The 19,011-nt window shown below is 47.7% G+C and overlaps 1 protein-coding gene across 5 annotated transcripts in view; it reads left to right on the forward strand.

Annotated features, from left to right (window-relative positions):
* The first annotated feature begins 4,339 nt into the window (after positions 1 to 4,339).
* The window catches only part of LOC120893455 (dendritic arbor reduction protein 1), a 76,009-nt gene continuing 61,337 nt past the window's right edge, over positions 4,340 to 19,011 (forward strand). For 2 of the 5 annotated variants that reach the window (XM_040295359.1, XM_040295363.1), the window contains exons 1-3: positions 10,979 to 11,505; positions 11,592 to 12,691; positions 12,798 to 13,229. In XM_040295359.1, coding sequence (XP_040151293.1) covers positions 12,229 to 12,691; positions 12,798 to 13,229 — 895 coding nt within the window. In that variant the 5' untranslated portion in view covers positions 10,979 to 11,505; positions 11,592 to 12,228. Of the gene's footprint in view, positions 5,463 to 8,163; positions 8,399 to 10,978; positions 11,506 to 11,591; positions 12,692 to 12,797; positions 13,230 to 19,011 lie in introns of those variants that run through there. The other 3 variants (XM_040295360.1, XM_040295362.1, XM_040295361.1) reach the window with 3 other exon arrangements.

Raw genomic sequence — 19,011 nt, forward strand, 5'->3', positions numbered from 1 at the left:
CGATCAGGAGTTTTTGTTGTTGTTGTTGTTGCTGCTGTAGTAAAGTGGTGCTACAAGGGGAGGTGTGGGCCGGATGGGTGGAATCATTATTACGCCTGCTTTCCATTGACACCTAGCAAAACTGGCTGTGTGAATGGGTTTTGTGTGACTTTTTTGGGAAAGTGATTTCAGGAACCATTTTGGCTTCATCCAACATTACAAACAGTTTAATTGTACCATTTAATAGTGTACACATTTAAACCGAAACTGCTATATATTTTGCTTTTGTCACGATGTGAGGTCTCATTAATTTTGCACCAAAAACCTTCACTGATGCACTGAATTTAACTTCTCCTGCAAAAATGCATTCAAACAACACTCAGTAATGTTGTTGTAATGCTGCACCCTCTCCTGGGTGTGCAAACAGATTTATAGACCACTTTTGCTGTCGCTGAAACCTCTAACGTTGTTCTTTTCTGTGATGTTTGTCTCAACAGATCGATGAAGCGCACCTATACGCGCGCTGCATACACTTCCCTCTGCTTGGCCGGCATGCCGATCAAATAACTTTGTACCCACCCACAGCAAAATCCTCCCCTCCGCCCATTCAATGCTCCTGCGCGGGCCCATGTAAACACACGCACACATCGACACGGGTACGCATTATCATCGACGTCCCGTGGGTGGAATCGATCTGGGGCCGATAATTAGTTCGATCGACCGAAAAAGGGAAAATCCTGTTTCTCTCGCTAGCGTGGTTGGTAGTGCTGGGGCGAGGGGGGATAGGTGGGATGGGGACTGGTTGCTTTGCCTAAAATGGATTTTTGTCGGATGAGTGCTGTTTGTGTTAGCTCCACCATTTGCCAGATCGGGTAGGTGTTGTGTGTGAGTGTGTGAGCGAATTCAGTGATTTGTTATGATTTTTTTTTCTGCTTTGTTACTTCTACTGCTAGGGCTCGCCAAACAAAGAGCGGCAGAGAGCACGTACACATTCCCTCTGTTTTGTGAGATTAGTTCAATTGAGATCGATTTAATCGGATTTATTGGAAGGGCGAGCAAACGAATCGCGCGCGTGCTCTACCTCTAGAACGGTCTGTGTGTGTTTTGTCCTGCTTTTCCCAGCTTCCAGCTAGATCGAACGGTTCATCCACCTGCGATTGCGATTGCCAGCGGACCAGGCGGCTAGCAAGCGTTTGCTATTTGCCATTACATCGATCCTTTTGATTGCAGCTGAGTGGGAGGTTCCGAACTGGGCATGTGGGATGCAACCAGGTGGAATAGCTAATAGTGGTGCCGGGTTGAGGATTGATTCGTTTCCGATACATCACTTACTTTGGCACTGTCGTTTTGTTTCTATTTGCGTAAATGGTGGCGTGTTTTACCCGAGAGGACACTGCGGGTGATCGTCAGACTCCTCCCTTTTTTATGTTTTTTTTTTCGTTCGATTAAATGGTTCTTGGATGTGGGATTGCACAAACAACGAGCGTTTTGAATGGGAGCTACTGAAGGGTCGTTTTTTTCTCGATGCAAGCAAAACATCAATAATGTAATGCTTAAAAGATCATTTTAAATTTCGTAGAAATCTTAGAAATAAAAGTAATGTTATATTTGTACATTGTTTGTTTATATTTGAACTTTGTTAAAATATTTGAGAAATACTCCACCATTATTATAGCTAGTAGCAGCTAGTACTTCCTGTTAGATGGTAAAAGCTAACAACTGGAAAAGAACTTTTGATAGAAGAAAAAATACTTATCATTGTTTGAAAGTAGGCTACTCGTAGAAACTAAAACTTCTACATTATCTTTTTAATTTTCATAATAAAATATAGTCTTTAAACGAAACATGTTAACTCAATCTCTAAGGTTGGACATCATTTTAGAGCCATGATGGTAATTTTAATCATTTGTGACATAGTCAGAACTCAAAAGTATAATAATCTTGGGAGTCGTTGAAGGCTGGAAATAACAAAATTGGTAGCACGTCTTTGAACTTCTTTTTGTTTGTTTATTAAATGATTAGTGATTAATATATCAGTAAATGTAATCTCGAAAAAGTTCTATACGCATTTAAATTTATGATTCAATTATCATAAGCAAAAATCAACGATTTTGAATCGTTTGTAAAAACTTTAAAATTCCAAATGATCATTCTTCCAACTTTGGCTCTTCACAATCAACTGTTAAAATGACAAGGGGCCGGTAGACAAGACATAGGATAATCCGGCAAAATCCGATGCAAGATAAAAATACTTGTAGTACAAGTCCTTGTCAAATCTTGAAATTCCATTGCTAATGTTCTTGAATCTCATTGATAAAGTAAAGTGCACCTGATATATTACATTGCAAAGATAACCGATACTTGTATGGCAAAGCATGTTGTACACAGAAAACGATAAATCTTGTTATATTTATCATTCCCAAAACCGAAAAGCCCAACGTCACCGCACCCGTATCCTAAAATGGTTCCCGTTGCTTTTTTAAAAATAGAAACCATACACTATTGTCGGCCAGCGAGGTGCGCAAAGTGCAAGTAATGTTTCACGTGCTGAAAACTCCGAATGTTACGGTAGAGGTATTTATAATTCCTAATTCACCAAATGCGTTCCGCAGCACATGCCGACCCAGACGCGGCACTCCTGTAATGACGTCAAACAGGTGAATTTCATTCCGATTTACAAAAAGCTTCCGCAAGCGTGCTGGTTGCTATTAAAAGCCGCTCATTCATGCCCGGAAAAGCGCATGGTGGATGGTGCGCGAAGCAATGGCTAAGAGAAGGGGAGAGAGCAACACACAAAAAAGGCACGAGCGAAACATCCATCTTGCGTACCATCCGGCACCGCGCGAAATGTGGAAACGCACCCCGGAGAATACACCTTGCCTGTCACGTGTTGCTCAACCGACCACTTGTTGCCGGTGGCGAAAGCGAAAAAGGCCCTCCCCGAAAGCAACCCGGGTATAAGGGGCTATTTTTAGTCCTTCGGTGGCGGAACTGGAAAAGCGCCACTATTATTTCCAGACACTCCTTCGCGAGCGAACCGTACCGAACGCGTATCAAGGACAGCTCGTCCCCAAGCGAAGTTCCCCGTTGATGACGTTCGCAGCAAAGGGCAGTCACGCAAAACGAACAAACAAAAGGGCTCCCGTTCATGGCTCGAGTTGATGGAAACCGCGTGGCAATCGGTGGTTCGGCCCGGGCGATTGCCATGTGCGTTCCCTCGGTAGTGAGAGGGAAAGTTTACCCGCGTGGTTTGCCCGCGTCGCATGCATCGCATGGGAATCGCGCGTGGAAGCGCGAATTCCAACAGAAGCCGCGTTTGTGTTGGAGCGCGTCGAAGCACGCCGGTTAGCACAACGTGTGGCTTTTTCCCGGTGCAGTCAATTGAGGAGATGCGAGACATGTGACGCGAACTTTTATTTATGTGCGAAATTGCGTTTAAAAATACACTGGCGGTCGGAATTGATGTTATTAGTGTGGGGTGTGTTGCAAAGTCGGGCATGAGTCGATGATTATTTCTTTATTTCCAAGGAACTGTCCCTACAGGTGTAATAGCTGCCGTTCTTCAAAAACCTCAAAATCAAACAACTTCATCGCGCAATATCCTACAAAATGGGCCAAACGGGAAGTATTCATTCGAACTTGACAATACTTCCTACTTGAAGTCGACCGCACACAGAGACATCTACCGAGCAGGTTGTGTAGCTTACCACGCGTCCTACAGTCCACTGATGACCTCCTGATGGCTCACCGTTACTATTCTCGGATATCAGACCCATTTACACCCACCCAAGCTCGATGCGACACCCTCCATTCCCAAGTCGCCACGAGTTTGTGACAAATTTTGCGCGCCCCTCAACCGGCATTAGCGTCCTCGGGTGTTTTGAAGGTTTCCCGGACAACTTGCCCCCCCCTTGGATAATCGCCCCACAGTTGACAAAAACGAAGAAGAAGAATGAACCGCTCACACACTCGATAGCGTGTGGCGGTGTCAAACGCTTTGCATCCCACCGTAGGCCGGGACCCGGACCCTGGGCGTGGACAGTGTAGGTCGCTAACATGACCGAAAAAAAAAGATACCGCAAGGGGACCGCTCCGTGTGGGCCACCAGCCGGGTGAGAGCGTTTCCATCCATCCATCCATCCATCCATCCGCCCGCGTGGACGGGTTGATCAAATTTGGTGCGTCCGGCGTGGCGTAGTGCGGAGGATTTGGTGTGTCTTGCTCCGGTTTCCCGCGCACGGTACGCTGTCTTCACACTTTCGCTAGGCGCGTCAGTACGGTGCGGCACTGCGCCAGTAGACGCGGCCAAACCGAGCGGCACGGATCGCATCCAGCGGACAGCGTGACATCCAGCAGCTTCACCACTGGCGATGGTTGTAATTGGCGTAATCACGCGCAAGCACACGCATACATCTAGCGCGCGTCGGTCAGCTGTTTCACCGCGGTTTCACGACATCGGACCGGCAATTAATCGTACACTGCCGCACCACACCACAGTGAGCGAAGCGCGAGTGATAAGAACGGGTGGAAAGAAAGTGTGTTAGAAGTTGTAGCGAGTGAATCAATTCCTGGGCGCAGTCTGGGTACACACGCGGACTGAAATGAGGTCTCGGTAAAGCGATGGAAAATGTGCAGTTTGGAGATCAGTGCAGTGCTTGTGTCTGTTTTGAAGCGTGTGCCCTCTAATCCTTTAGTTCATGCTGATATCACATAATATTGATCGATCAATCGCAGCAGCTAGTGAAATGCTCAGTTTGTCACCTGCAAAGGATGCAGCCCTTGCAGCAGCCCTAGTGCGATAAAAATGTGATTTCTTCAAAAAAGTACCATTTTCCAGTGCAACTCTTCTCACACGATTAAACCCACCGAAAAGCACAAGTAAGCCATGAGTTAGTTCGTTTGGTTTCACCGTATTCGTGTCCGTAGGTTTTGTCAGACCGTCGCGTATTACCCTCCCCGTTCTCGTAAGGGTAGCAGTTAATCATAGCCGCACATCCGGTCGTTGTGTGCTCGCTCGCTGACGCGTTTCTTGCCTTGTGAGATGCGATTATTCGCCAGCTAGCAGCGTTCTAAGCACATGCAGTTTTGATGGCGGAGCGATCAGAAAGCTGGCTGCGTGTTTGTTTAGCAACCAAGTATGTGCTGGGTGTAAGGGTGTGTGTGTCACCAATCCGTGTTTAGTTTGTCTTAGAGAAATGCATGCATGCAAGTGAAGAATTGAAGTGTCTGTATGTTTGTTTGCGTTTTTAATTTCGTTAGCGCCGCAAGTGGGTTAGTAATCTGTCAATTATACAAATGAGTGAAAATGTGTTATTTCCGTAGTTGGTTCTTTGTGATTAAATATTCTCTAAAATATAAAGCTTAGAGGATAGAGTAAATTTAAGCTAAAACATATCATGCTGTGAGGATAAATCAATAACAGCAAAAGTGAAGATAAACAGATTTAAATATACTCCTTGGAAGAATCGCAACCATCAATTGTGGTAAGTCAAGATGAAGAGTTAATCTTATTAAAATTCTACAACTAACGATGACATTCCCTTTTCACTCACGCTTCGCGTAACACAAATTCTAACCTAGGTACCGTAGGTTTGTACCAAAAATATATTCACTATAGGTTGCGATCAATGCCTAAAAAAACATTTCATACAACTCTTTTGCCGTACGTGATCCAAGAATAGGAGTTGTGGCAAACATGTCCCTCACGACGTTGGACACCTTCCGTGTGTGTATGTTTGCACCGGCACATGGTCACCGTTGCTGCACATCCTACACACCACGCCACCTTCCGTTAGGGTAAGCGTAAAAAGGCTCACACCTACGGTTTAAAAAACTACGCCTCTCCACCCAGCAGTGTGCAGTGAGCACCGGAATCAGCAGTCCATTAGCTTTGATTGGACGAGTAGGAGTAGTACTTTCCGGAAAGTACAAAAAAAGGAAGCGAAAAAAAAACAGCAAATTCTCCCTTCTAATGCCTCTTTGGTGTAAGCTTCTTTTTAAACATTCACCCTTAATATCAGCACAGCGCACGCGAAATCAGATACCTCAAGCAGATGGGCTATACGGTGTGAGGGCTTGCTTGTGAGGGTGTATTAAACAATAACGTTCTATCTCATTCCATCCCTCGTACCGCATCGATTCCGTTCTTTGCGATTATTATGCTAAAGCGCATCAGCACAGCTTCTGCAAACACACTCCCCCAGCTTCTTCTGTTGCTTGCTCAATCGGTTCGATCGCTCGAACTTAATTACCCGATTAATACCATAATTCTTTCACCAAACCGTTCATGCTGCCTTCCCCACCTCGTTCGGGCAGGCGCCATCAGGCGTTTTGTGTAATCTGCACTGCAAACTGCACTAATGTGACACCGAGCCCGGGCAGGAGATCAACCTGCGTGGCTGCGAAAACAAACACACACGCACAAACAAAAACACGACACCCACACGGTGCGGGCAGCACGCGTGCCTACGGTGGCCCACGCATCTTCGTGTACCGAAAATTTGGCGCCCACACAGTGTATGTGTGTGTGTGTGTGCCACCGTTCGAGATGGAACGGGGAAATGGGGCAAGCAATCGTTTGAGCCCAAAAAGGTACCCAGAAAAAAAAAACAAGAATTGGAACCACTATCATAACACCCCAAATAATCGCATCCAACGCGATCCTATCGAAATTGCAGCAGCGTGTGTACAGGGCGCGGGGGGAAAAGGTGACAAGGATGCGTGAAAATGGGTGGGTTGCACTGGCAACACTTTCAGCATTTCTTCGAGCACAATACTAGCAGGCTAGGTGAGTGTGCATTTTGAAAAAAGAAAGATGGTTTACGGTTGCGTTTAAAAATTCTCTAGAATGAAATACAATAAACTGTTTACGTGTTTATGCTTCTGGAACATCTCTGCTCCCCCTTTCTAGTGTATGTTACCCTTTGTTTGATCCTGTTTGTTTTGTGTTTCCTTATCCTTCCCTACTTCCCTTCACACACAGCCAAACTAAACTGCAAGGTGTTTTGCCTTCGCAGCCCTTGCATCGTCTCTTACCATCTAGTAGCCCTGTACCGCTTAGTAAAGGCTGCCGTAGTGCATGCGTGTCCATGTGTGTGTGCGTGTGTGTGTACATGGAGCGTGTAGGCTTTTTGGAAATACGACCGGGGTACTACGAAACACGCTGACAGTGTGCGTGGGCCGCTATTGCCGGAACGTACGTGTGCCCTGTGTTTGCGACGAAGGCGACGACGACGGCGACGACGACGACGACGACTACGACCCACCTAATATCGTCCCACTTGCGTGCTGTACGGTCTCCCACCTAGTGCCCACCCACCAGCGCGCAACCAGAGCGCAAACCTAAAACGCTGGCCCGACGATCTTTTGTCGCCCGTTCTTTACTTCATTTTATGAACAGCGGATTTTCTTCTGGCAGGGGCGTTTGTTTTCGCTCTCTCTCTTATTGGCCTTTCTCTCTCTCTCTCTCTCTCTCTCTCTCTCTCTCTCTCTCTCTCTTCATCTCCGGCAGGCACCTTTCAATTGCACCTTTCGCTCCCTCGCACACCGCGTTGCGTATTGTTCGCACTGCTCTCGCCAGCTTCTTCACCTTCCCACCATGGACTACCTTTTTTTTTTGTATCCACCACCCACACAGCCCATTGCACGCGGCCCACCCACTCGAAGGCAACTTTGTGCGCTCGTTCGCTCTCGTTCTAACTGCCGTGCGTAGTGGTATGCTCTGACTCTCTCGGTACGTGATTTTAGTAGTGTATACATTTCATGGCAGGGCGCAATTCCGAGCCCCGGTTCCGGGTCCTGGCATCTTCCTTCTATCTTCACACACACACACACACACGCGCATACACTTACGCCTCGTATGCGTTACACTACCTACTCAGTATCAGCATACCGCTTGAGATGTCTTCCCTTCCCAGTAGTTAGTCTCTCTCTCTCTCTATCTATCTATCTCTCTGTCTCTTTCTCTCGCTTCCATGCCGGCCTACTTCTCGCTTCACACTTTCTTCACGCACTCGCGGCATCCGGTGCCGGTTGCAGCGCGTAAAGAGCGGCACGTTTTCCATCGGCACGCGCTGCTTCATTCACAAGTTTTTGCGCCCATTCGCTCCACGCTCGGAAGGGACGCTCTCTCGCGCGCTACAGGTCCTGCAGGCCTTCCGCACTGCCAGCGAGGCTGCCACCGTAAGGGCTTCCCAAGCTTTACCACCGCACACCGGTTTACTACGCCTAGCTACAAGCTACCGATCGGCCGGTTAGTGGAATGGAATAGTTTTTCCACGAGTTTGCCACGAGAAGCAATAGTGTGTACGAGATAGTCGTTGTGTTTGTGCCGTGCCGTGGATGATTGCTGGAGAAGGATTGGTAGTTTTTTGGCGCGTGAAAGTGACCAACACGTGGTGATTGGGTTATACAGTGAAAGGTGAAAATAAAAATGTTTGTTTTGTTGCAGTGTGACATTAGTTTGGTAGTGGTTAGGTGTAGCAATCTAAATTAAAATGACGAGTCAAAGTTTAAGTTGTGAAAAAATACCCAAAACAAAATTCAAATCAAACAAATTTTAAAATTAAGTCATTGATTAATGCTTACCAATTCTGAACAAGTAACCAAACAAAAAACAGTAACATAAAAAAACACTACAAATCATCGGTTAGTCATCTAACATAATTAATCCACTTACAAGATGCCATATCTTTACCGCTACATAGTTTTTGTTGCAGGTTAGACAGCTTGTACTTTCCTTCCCTTTATACGAAAACGACCAATCTAGAATTTTGATGGCAAAACGGCAAACAAGTTCAACCACCGGGCTGCCTACACACGGGCTTCATTCATAAACTGTTCATCGCTTCTTCGAACCTCCGTTTTGCTCGCACCGTACAGGGGACCAGGCGCCTCCAGCAGCCTCGCACCAGTGGGCTCTGGCCGGTAGCTTGCGAAGAAAAGGGGCTACGGTTAAAAAGCTAAACCCAACCCTCCCAAACCTTCCTACACACAGTGGTGACTAGAAATTTCGAGCCTACTCTAGAGTACGCTAACTCGACCGGCTGCGCACTACTGCCTCAAAATTGGCCCTTGGTTGTTGAGTTGCTTAGGGTTTTTGCCGTACCTCGCCCACGTGTGCTCCTTACCCATTTGCCACCCCATCGAAAGTCCTCGAACGGTTCGATTCCACGGATCTACTATTTGCAACAGAAAACACACACTGCCTCACTCTCGTTGGAAACATTCTGAGTGTAATGCTTGCAAGTACCTTTTTTTCTCTCTCGTAGCGACCCGTTTTGCCACTTTACGTGGAGACTCCTGCCGAAAAATTCCACAACACATACAAAAAAAAAAATCCTCTTTTTGTCTCGCTCACACACGCGTCTCGGTGTATAGCGTCTTGGCTGGTTCGGTGCTGCCGGGACGCGCACCTGTTGCTCACTTTCTCCCGCTTTGCTCTAACGCTCGCTAGCCGCCAGCGGTTCGTTGCTCTCAGATTGCCTTCGCAATCTTACGCTCAGCACAGAGCATTTCCACGTTTTCCACTTCCCACACTCGCACACATACTACCTACCTGCTCAGGCTCATGCGGGGCCCCATCTGGTCCCGCGTTTGGCCGCTCCTTATCGGCCGCGACCCTACGCTGCTCTCTTTCGTGCATCGGGCTTGCTCGCTCGGGCCCGACTTATCAGTGGCGGCTCTTTCGGTACCGTTATGGGTCGGCCAAATCGTTGCGCATCGATAATACACACGATCTGCACGATAGCGCGTGCCGCATTCCGGCCGCATCAATGGCGAATAGTTCGAACCTCATTCATTAATCGTTCGATTGCCTTCCCGCCGACAGGACACACGGGTCACAATGGGCTTGGGCGTTTGTGTGTGTGAGTGCGTGTGGTCGTGTGGCGGTAAAACAAATAGATTCATATGGTGAAGGTTAGTGCAGCATTGTTGAAACGTAGGCAAATTGAGTGTATTTAATTATTTACGTACGTGTTTGGTTTTAATCAAATATTAGGCAAAAAACATATCAAATGAAAAAAACAGTACCCTTGGACGGAAGCGCGTAAATTTGTGATGTTATATTGTGCCAGTGACACGTTTGCCCTCGGTTAACCGAACCAGCCAGTGAAGATCAAGCAGACAGCGTTTGCTTCCGTATGGGTGGGTGAACTTGAACACCATCGCAGTACCGCGTTTGCAAAAAAAAAATGATGCCATTTGGTGACGAAATTAGATCGTCCACACAAACACAACGTACCGCACAGAGCAAATCATCTGGCCCGATGTGCTTGGAGTGCCGTTGCAACAGACGTCACCATCAACAGTGCTGAACAAACAAGTGTCTGTGGTTGTTTTTGAGCCGGATGTTTGTGTGCGTGTGTGTGGTTCGAAGATCAGTAGCGGCCGTGCGTGTGTGTTGAGTACATGCTTTGCTGGGTTGTAGCATCGTGAACACACACAGCGACCCCATCCCCTGCCCGTCTTTGGAGCGTCGTAAACCGGGAACCATACTGCTCTTGTTTTCTTTATCTTCCCTTGTCCCAGTCTTCACCACCCACTCCACTCGATCCTTCGCGTTTGACATTTTAAGTTTGGCAGCTTGTGTCGGTTGTGTCGTAACGACGTGTCGCTGTATTTGTTTGTACGATCATCATCATCATCATCATCATCACCAGCTCATCGTTGCCATCGCACCCGCATACGGATACGAAGCCGTCTACTAAACTACCCCTCCCGCACACAAACGCACACACACACACATCCCAACCGCAATCAGGAAAATTCGTCATCGTCTGAGGTGGCCCTCACATCGCACACACCGAGTTTCCCGCCTGTGCCGCCGCGGCTGTGTGTGAGCTGTGCGGTTGTGAGGGTGTTTTCCTTCCTGCCTGTTCATCTTTCCACCGTCCACCTTATCCATTTCCTGCAATGCCGATCGCCACCTACCTGATGCGCAAACGGTGCGCAGCTGCTTTCGCGCGGCCAAACGCGGTCCGGGAAGTGTCGGCTACACTGTCGTGGCGAGTCGTGCGGTCGAGATCTCGCGCCCCGGTTCAGTTTGCGAAACGATCCGATTCGGGAACACACCTGAGCCTGGTTGCTGGTTGCAGCGCTCACCGTCCACGCCGGCAAGCAATACGCGGGCAGAGTGTACAGTGGGATAGGAAGGAAAACACGGCAGACGGGGTTGCTTTTCCGTGCGATTTTTTTTTTTTTACGAAACAGTCCCCATTTTTTTGAACATTCGAACCGACCTGCACCGACAGTTGGCGAAATACTTCATTAAGGCGAGCTTCACCGTGACGAACGATTCGATTCGAGTGTTGAAATGTTTATCCGTTGTAGAATGCAGTTTAGTGTTTTATAACGAAAAGAAACCGATAATTAGAACTAACGAACAAAAAATCAAAGTGAAACGTGCAAAATAATGTAAAACAGTTTTTAGTTCTTGTAAAGATATTATGAGTGATCTTATTATTTGCTGCAACCATCTTCAATTTCATTTTGTGTTGGTACCGACGGCATTGTAAAACTCACAATGTAAATCATTGATCTTTCAATTGTATCTGCAATTATCTTAAATACTAAAGGTTCTGATAAACGTTTTGTTTCTCTTTTCGTTACAGACTTATTCTTCTCCCGCTAAATTGCCAGATCGCAGGCAGCCTTTAACAAATATTTGACAAGTGCTTCGAATCCCAGGCGTTAAATTGTGTTCACTGCTGTTCACCTCATTGCAACTGCGCCAACCGTTGCCGTTCATACACCAGTCTTTAGGTTATTGAATTCAATGTTCCTCAAAGTGATTGAGTACTAAATGCGTGAAGTGTGTGTTGGTGACTAGGAGCGATTAAACAGTTGTAGTTTGTGCAAAAGAAAATATGATTTATTCAAGTGCAACAAGTGTGGTGTTGAATATATTGAGAGTAATTATAAAATAGAAAAAAAGTGCATACAATTGTATCTAACTAAGCAGAAAAAAAGCTTTGTCATGCCTACGTAGTTCCAATTACGGTGTATATTGATTAGAATTATCTGCTCAAAGCGTGCTGCTGCGCGTATGTGTTTCCGAGTTCGACATGGTGCGCGTCTGTGTAGTGCCGTCTAGTGTGAGCGTTTAATTGTTCATCGCGCTAATGGAGTGTTTATCATTTTTCGTTGCCTTGTTTTGTCCTTGTTTTGTTTCGTTTTGTTTTTCCGTTGCCCGTTCGATCCGTCCCGTCGCCCCGTGCCGTGCGTGTCAGTGCATCGACGGCAGAGAAAATGTTAGCTATGCGTCGCGAAAGTGAACCCATCTATGGTAGTGCCAGTGCAACGACCAACTACAACAATCTGCTGCATCACCACGGGCAACACCATAACGGTCACCATCAGCAGGCGGTGCAGTCGCCGTCGGGACAGTCAGGACAGCTCACCAACGGTACTGCGGCCGAACCATCGGTCAGAGTTCATCCAGCCGAGAACGGCACACTCGGGGAGACCGATCCCAGTGGGCTGGGTGCATTCCAGGGACATCACCAGCAGCAGCACCAACAGCACCAGCAGCAGCAACTGTTGCAGCAACAGCAACAACTAGCAGATCATCAGCAAACGTTGTCCCATCAACACCATCACCATAGCCACCGGTCAGCGTTGTCCCCAGCAACGCCGGCCAGCTTTGGCGGATTGCCCGGTCTCTGCAACGGGTCGTCATCGTACGCCGGGTACACCAGCTTCGGATTGAACTGTACGTTTCCCAATGCTAAGCGTTACCTCCTTACCGCTCAAACGCCAGTTCTCACATTCTTCATCCTCCCCTAAAACCCACCCGCTTGTCTCTCTGCTACCAACAGCTTCCAGTTCCGGACGGTCCACACACCCGGCGGCATCCAGTCTCGACGAGTACGTCGACATCCTGCAGGTCCAGCAGCTGCTGCTGGAGAACTCTTCCACTCCGTCCGGCTCCACGAGCAGCTCGACGGTGGCGAGCATAACAACGGCATCCGGTACCTCCACCACCACCACCACCTCCTCCTCATCCTCCAACCCCTCCTCCTCCTCCTCCTCCACCTCCACCTCATCCACAACCATCCCTTCGACGGCGTCCCAACACATCCCGCCGTTGTCCACCGTACCCTTCTTTGCGCCCTCGTCCGCTCCCTCCACCTCGACGGCGGCACTTCACGCAAAAAACCGTCCAAAAGTGAATCTTCAGAAAGCGGCCGACTTTTCTGCGGCAGCGGCAGCGGCGGCGGCAGCAGCAGCGGCAGCGAACCAACTGCAAGGTAAGTGTCGCTCGAATCACAGCATCGCGTGCCCGGGCCCATTCTCGGGCACCTCAGGCACATTGGCGGTGCCCACAAAACCAGCCCAGACACGTGTGTTTCCGTCCCGGCAAAGATCGGCGTCACTACTCTGACCGCTTCGGGTTCACGAATGTACCTCGCAAATTGTTGTTTTACGCACGCAACATACCAACTTACCAGCAGTCTTGGAGTGTTTGCCGAGACTTTGCTTGCCCCGCACCACTCAACTGGGGCGAGTGCAGGGAAGGCCGGTACGCGGTGGAAGCTGCAGTCCCACCAAGACGCGAACTCGCCATCGCTTCAGTCACGTCAATTTGTGCTAAATTTATTAATAAAACTAGACACTTTTATCATTAAGTCCATTAGCGTTATCGTTTAATTAAAGCTGTCGTCTTGGTCACTGCGTGTTGCTGCGGCCAAAGTTTTCAGCTGTGTGGCTACAGTTCTTGCCTGTCCGGGGAGGAGCCCCCAAACCTCCATGCTACCACCAGCGGACGTTCGAGTTGATCTTGTTGGTGTGTGTGTGTGTGTTTTTTTTTCGTTCTTCCTTCTCTCGTCTTTCTTTATCGGACGTGTGAGAGCAATTTTTCGCCGATTTGTTACACTCCGGATCAGCCGTACCTAACGCAACTGGGTCGTTGATCGCCACGGCCCGTGATGAACTACACGACAGCGCGCACGACAGGATTGACGAGGGGACGAGGGCTGACTGGGCCACGCTGTCCTGGGTCCGAGGTGTTGCAACATAACTCTATCGGACCGTGCAGCAGCAGCAGCTGACCGGGGCGATGTAGTGCCTTTCGAGTGCAATTGATCGGAAACATTAGCGTTCGCGCGACAAACGCTCGGTGTGCTGTCAAGTTGTATTTGCGGCCAAATTCTGCCGGTGAGCCACCTTAATTGAGCGGCGTGATTCGTGTGCGATGGCCACAAAGTGTTACTAAGTGATTTGTCTATCAGCGCGTCATGCGCGTGCTTGCGTGCGCCGCGTATCGTCGCGTAGATCGTACCGTGGCGTACATTTGGACCGGGCCGGAATGTTGATCGATCCATTCCATTTGAAAGTTTGCCATTACTACTTGGGATCGAGAGGCGATTAAATTCTTGTTTTTGTTTGTTTTTTTTTTGCATCCTCCGCAGCATCACTTGCAACACACACATATTATCTAGGCAACCGCAACCGTCTTCCCTGAGATACCTAGAGTGTGACGTTGTGACGGAGTGTTTTGCACACTGAAGAAATGCATTATCGCTGCCCACGAGTTTGTCTATATAATTTAATGTAGTTTCAATGTTTTTGGACTCCGGTGGACTCCGCCGTGCACTTCCAGAGGTTTGTCTGGGTTGAGATTTTTGTCCCGTCCGCACGGTGCACTGGCTTCTTCTTGCTACCAGGACTGCATTGCCTGACCCTGCTGCGGACCGGCCGTCCGTTGAGCAAGCGGGAGCAAGCATGCGGGACCTGCCGCCAGGGGACGCCAGACACTCGTCACCTGTTGAATGCGTTGGCATCCTTGGCGCTGATTGCATGTCGCGTGGAATGTTTTATTTCTCCGTTGCTGCACCGTCTGTGTGTCAGTGTGTGTGTGTGTGTACAGTTGTTGTTGCTGTTAATGTTTGCTTAAAATACACACTCTCTTCGCCTAACTGCGGTTGGGTAGAGCGTTGTTGGTTTTTTTTCCTTCTCCTCACTCACTCGCTCGCTTCTTTTCACGCCGAAGGTGCGCAGGCTGCACTTTGCTCCTTTCCGGGCAACTTGCCGTGCCGGGTGGCATCGTCGTGCAGCCACCGTAACCATAGCCCAAAAGATTGCTCGACCGGTGGTTGGTGTTCGATTTTTATTATTTATTAGCAATCTGCAGACAGCCACAGCGCTTTTGGCACGGGACACTCCGAGATCGAAGTGCACAAGCGTCGTCGTGGGCATGATGTGCGAGGTTGCTTGGCAGTGCTCGGTACACCCGTTAGGGCCACGCTCGATATCAGAGTGAGAGAGAATTGCTCATAGATGGGTTTTGATTTATTACCCATGGGCAGCGGAGAGGCTGCCAGCCAGCCAGCCAGCCAACCAACCTTGCGAGCGTCACATTTATGCGTGTGTGTAGGATCACTGTCCGATAACCGGAACGCTCGTGGTGAATGAGCGGCTGCAGATGGTCCTTTATATTGCATAAGCTAACTGAAAATATCTGTATGTCTAGACATTTTATTCGTCAAATAGTTCAGAATGGCTAAATTACTATTAAATAAAGCATAGAACGGCTGAATACTGGCTTAAATTATGTTATTTGGGAGTTGTTTTGCAAATGAAGCTTATATGATATTTTGACTTTAAGATTGCATTCTATAACAAGCGGCAATGAAAACTTGATCAAAAATGATCGAAGAATTTCATACCAACCAGTCGATCAATATGCTTTCCATTCAAAAATATGGTATTGTTATTATTCACATTTGTGGGCAAGAGTGACATTGAGGGAGATTAAATTTCATTCCATTTGAAGCACAAAATTGAATGTTTCTGATGTTAGTATTTTAAAATTGGTAATAAAATCGAAATATAATTACACATTTCAGCTAGTAACTATTTACAACAGAGCTCTATTTTAAAGTGTTTAATTTCCTCGAAATACTCAATCCTCAAGCTACTCTTAAAACCTATCTTAGGGCCAATAACACCCTTTCATCATCATCTGATGCTCCGTTCTCGATTCTGTTGCAACCCAAAGTGCATTATTCGCATCCGATGGCACTTGCGTTACCGTGTCACCTCTTTCGCTCTGGTGAACGATCTGCTACGCAACCATAAATTATGCAAACGATCCAAAAATCATCGCACTAAAAATATACTTCCTTACGAGGCAGCGTAGCAAAAAAAAAGGTACGCAAAACAAGTACAAAAAAAGCAAACCGCAGTGAAATCAAGAGTGACAAATTAAACACTCAAAGCAGCGTAAAAAAGAAGATAGGACACTGGGCGGATTGCATTTTTGTCTCCATCTTTTATTTCGCTCATTTACACGCGCCCCTTTCAAAGTGTGTGTGTGTCTTGAGTAGCAAAGTGCAACAAAAACGATAAATACGTGTTTCCTGCTCCGTCCTACTTCCTGTCCCCAATCATGAACACGATTGGCACGAAAATGGCATTTCGCGAGCGCCCTGGCCCAAGCACCACGACACACGTCAGCCGAAAACGATGCTGTAGTAATTTATTTTCACGCACGTTAAACTGTCTTCCGCCGTTTGCGAATTGGTCTCGTAAAACAGCAGCAGTTTTAAAACACTATGAGCGTATAAATTGATGCAATGCCGGGCGAAAACAGAACGATCAAATCCTCACCAACAAACAAAGGCGAGCGGGTGATGTTTCGCATCGCCACAGTGTTTGAAGTAAACGCAATTTTTCAAGCTTCGCTCACCGTGGTAATAATCGGGCTGGTACCGTCGGATGCAGGTTTGTTTTAAAGTGTTCAGGAAGTGGAGTCGATTGATGCAACCAGAGGACACATTCCTACCGCGAAATGGCTTCCGTGCAAAATCATATAAAAACGAAAGCAGGCCATTACAAACGGACGTATAATGAACGATCGTTCGAATAAAATGTTTAACGACCAGCAATTAATCATTCTGTAACACGACCGTGATTCACCAACTCTTTAGGGTAAACTGCGGTAGCGTCATTGTTGTTATTAATATCGTTTTTCAATCGACCGAAAGGCCATGTAAATGAAATTTAATGGACTTTGCAAATTCAGTTACTACGATTGCGTATCGTTTTGTTTTATCTGACGTTTTCTGATTGGATCTGATTGAATGCAGAATGTATCCGATGTCCGATGTAGGTAGTCTATGATGCCGTCGGAAAATCAATCATTTCAATTGGGTTAACGCTATTTATTTAAGAGTGATTTGAATTTTTCCTACTTCCTGCTACTTGTTCGACGATATTCTAAATTTCGTATTACATACGATCGTATCAATTCGATCAGTCAGTCATGAACAAATTCAATAATTATCAAATGTAAGTTACGAAATAAAGAAGCTAAAACATTGAAAATGTAATTACGTTATTAAATTCAAATCATTGTGATAGTACGCCCAAGAATGCTTTTCAATAATACTTACATTCGCCTTCTACCAACTAACATAGGTGTGATATTTTGATTGCAAAGAAACAAACGACACCAGCTTAAGATAGGAATAAAGTTGAGAGAATCTCTGCCACAGAAGAAACAGGAGCCAAACGCAACGGAAGCAGAACCAGCTTAAATAGCGTTGCGTGTCAGCCCTTTTCCTGTTCTGCATAACGCAAGCACAAGGGCGATTGCATTTTCGACGTCCACCTAAAGGCTAACCTGCAGCGAAAAAAAAATCCAAAGCTTCTAGAGCAAACCGTGCTGGAAACGTGGTGTCTCCATTCCCGTGATTTTAAATTATTGGCGACAACGCACGACAACAGCATTGACTCGCGCGACGACAAGAAAAGTGACAAATAAATGTTAATAAATTTTAAATACAAATAACGTGGCGTGCCGCTGGCATGTGCCGGCCTGTCATGCGGCTTACCAGGCCCCGCATGGCTCACGGTTTCTTTTTTTATCCACACCCGTGGCGGAACGTAGCGATGGATTTCGAATTGCTCGAACTTGCTTTGCATCGCAGCCCGTGCCCCGACCGATCCTGATCGATCCTGTGGCTGCGTAACGACGACGACTGCAGCCACGACAGAGCAACGACGGTGGCGATGAAGCACACAGGCGGTTGGTTAAGCGTCTGCAAATATTTTCCTTTCTTTTTTTGTTGTTGTATCTGCGTGCTGCCTTCGGCCATCTTCTTCGCCCAATGATCAGTGACGAACCGTGTGGAGCGTCGGGGAGCGTGCGGCGGGTCGGTGGATTCTGCTCCGATTTTGATTGCCTGTCGTCTGGCGTTTTCACCAACTTCGCGACAGTTGGCGATGGGCTTCGCCATCATTACAACCACACCACTTAATGCGGTCGCGGCGACGATTTGGCTTTCGCGCGCACTGCAACCAGACCGTCGCGTTCTTCGCACACCAACCACGACCACACGACCTGGTCGCGACGCTAACCGCGATAATGCGGCGTGAACGCGCAGCTCTTGCACAAAGCTGGCTGCTCGGACATAAGTAAATGAAAATTTGAAACACACTTCGATCAGCGCTCGGAAAATGGTTACGTACCCGGGCTGGAACCCTTCACGCCAATCGGACGGCTGGTGGGCTTACCGTCGCCTTGCGCTGGCGACAAGTGTGTGGTCAGTCGCTGTTATCCCCTGCGTCGTGTCGATTTGTCGCTGCAAGGTGTCAACCTTCGGGTTGGGATGATGATGATGACGGCCGTTCGTGGTTGCGATTCGAGGCTGAGGGCGAGGTGCCACCTCGTCGCGGTCGTCGTCGAAAATGTGCTGATAAGGGGAATGGGATTTCCATCATATCGCTGGATGCATTGACCACGCGTTGAGCAGACAGGCCGTGGTGGATCGAAGGGCTGAAGACTATACAACGGCTTCAGCCTGCCAGCGAGAGAGCCCAAAAACTGCTGCCCCCTCTCCCTACCGGGGAACACGAGCGCACCATTAAGCTGACGGCAATCAGCATGACGGCACTAATAAATTAATACAGCGAACAAGTGTATTAATTAGGATAATCACTGCGGGGCCGCGGGAAGGACCGAGCCGGTGCCGATTGCTTAAGTGTGTTTTAATTTATTTATTACGAATTATCGGTGCGCCGAGAGCT

This window comes from Anopheles arabiensis, chromosome 2 (assembly GCF_016920715.1).
Source record: "Anopheles arabiensis isolate DONGOLA chromosome 2, AaraD3, whole genome shotgun sequence".
NCBI lineage: Eukaryota > Metazoa > Arthropoda > Insecta > Diptera > Culicidae > Anopheles > Anopheles arabiensis.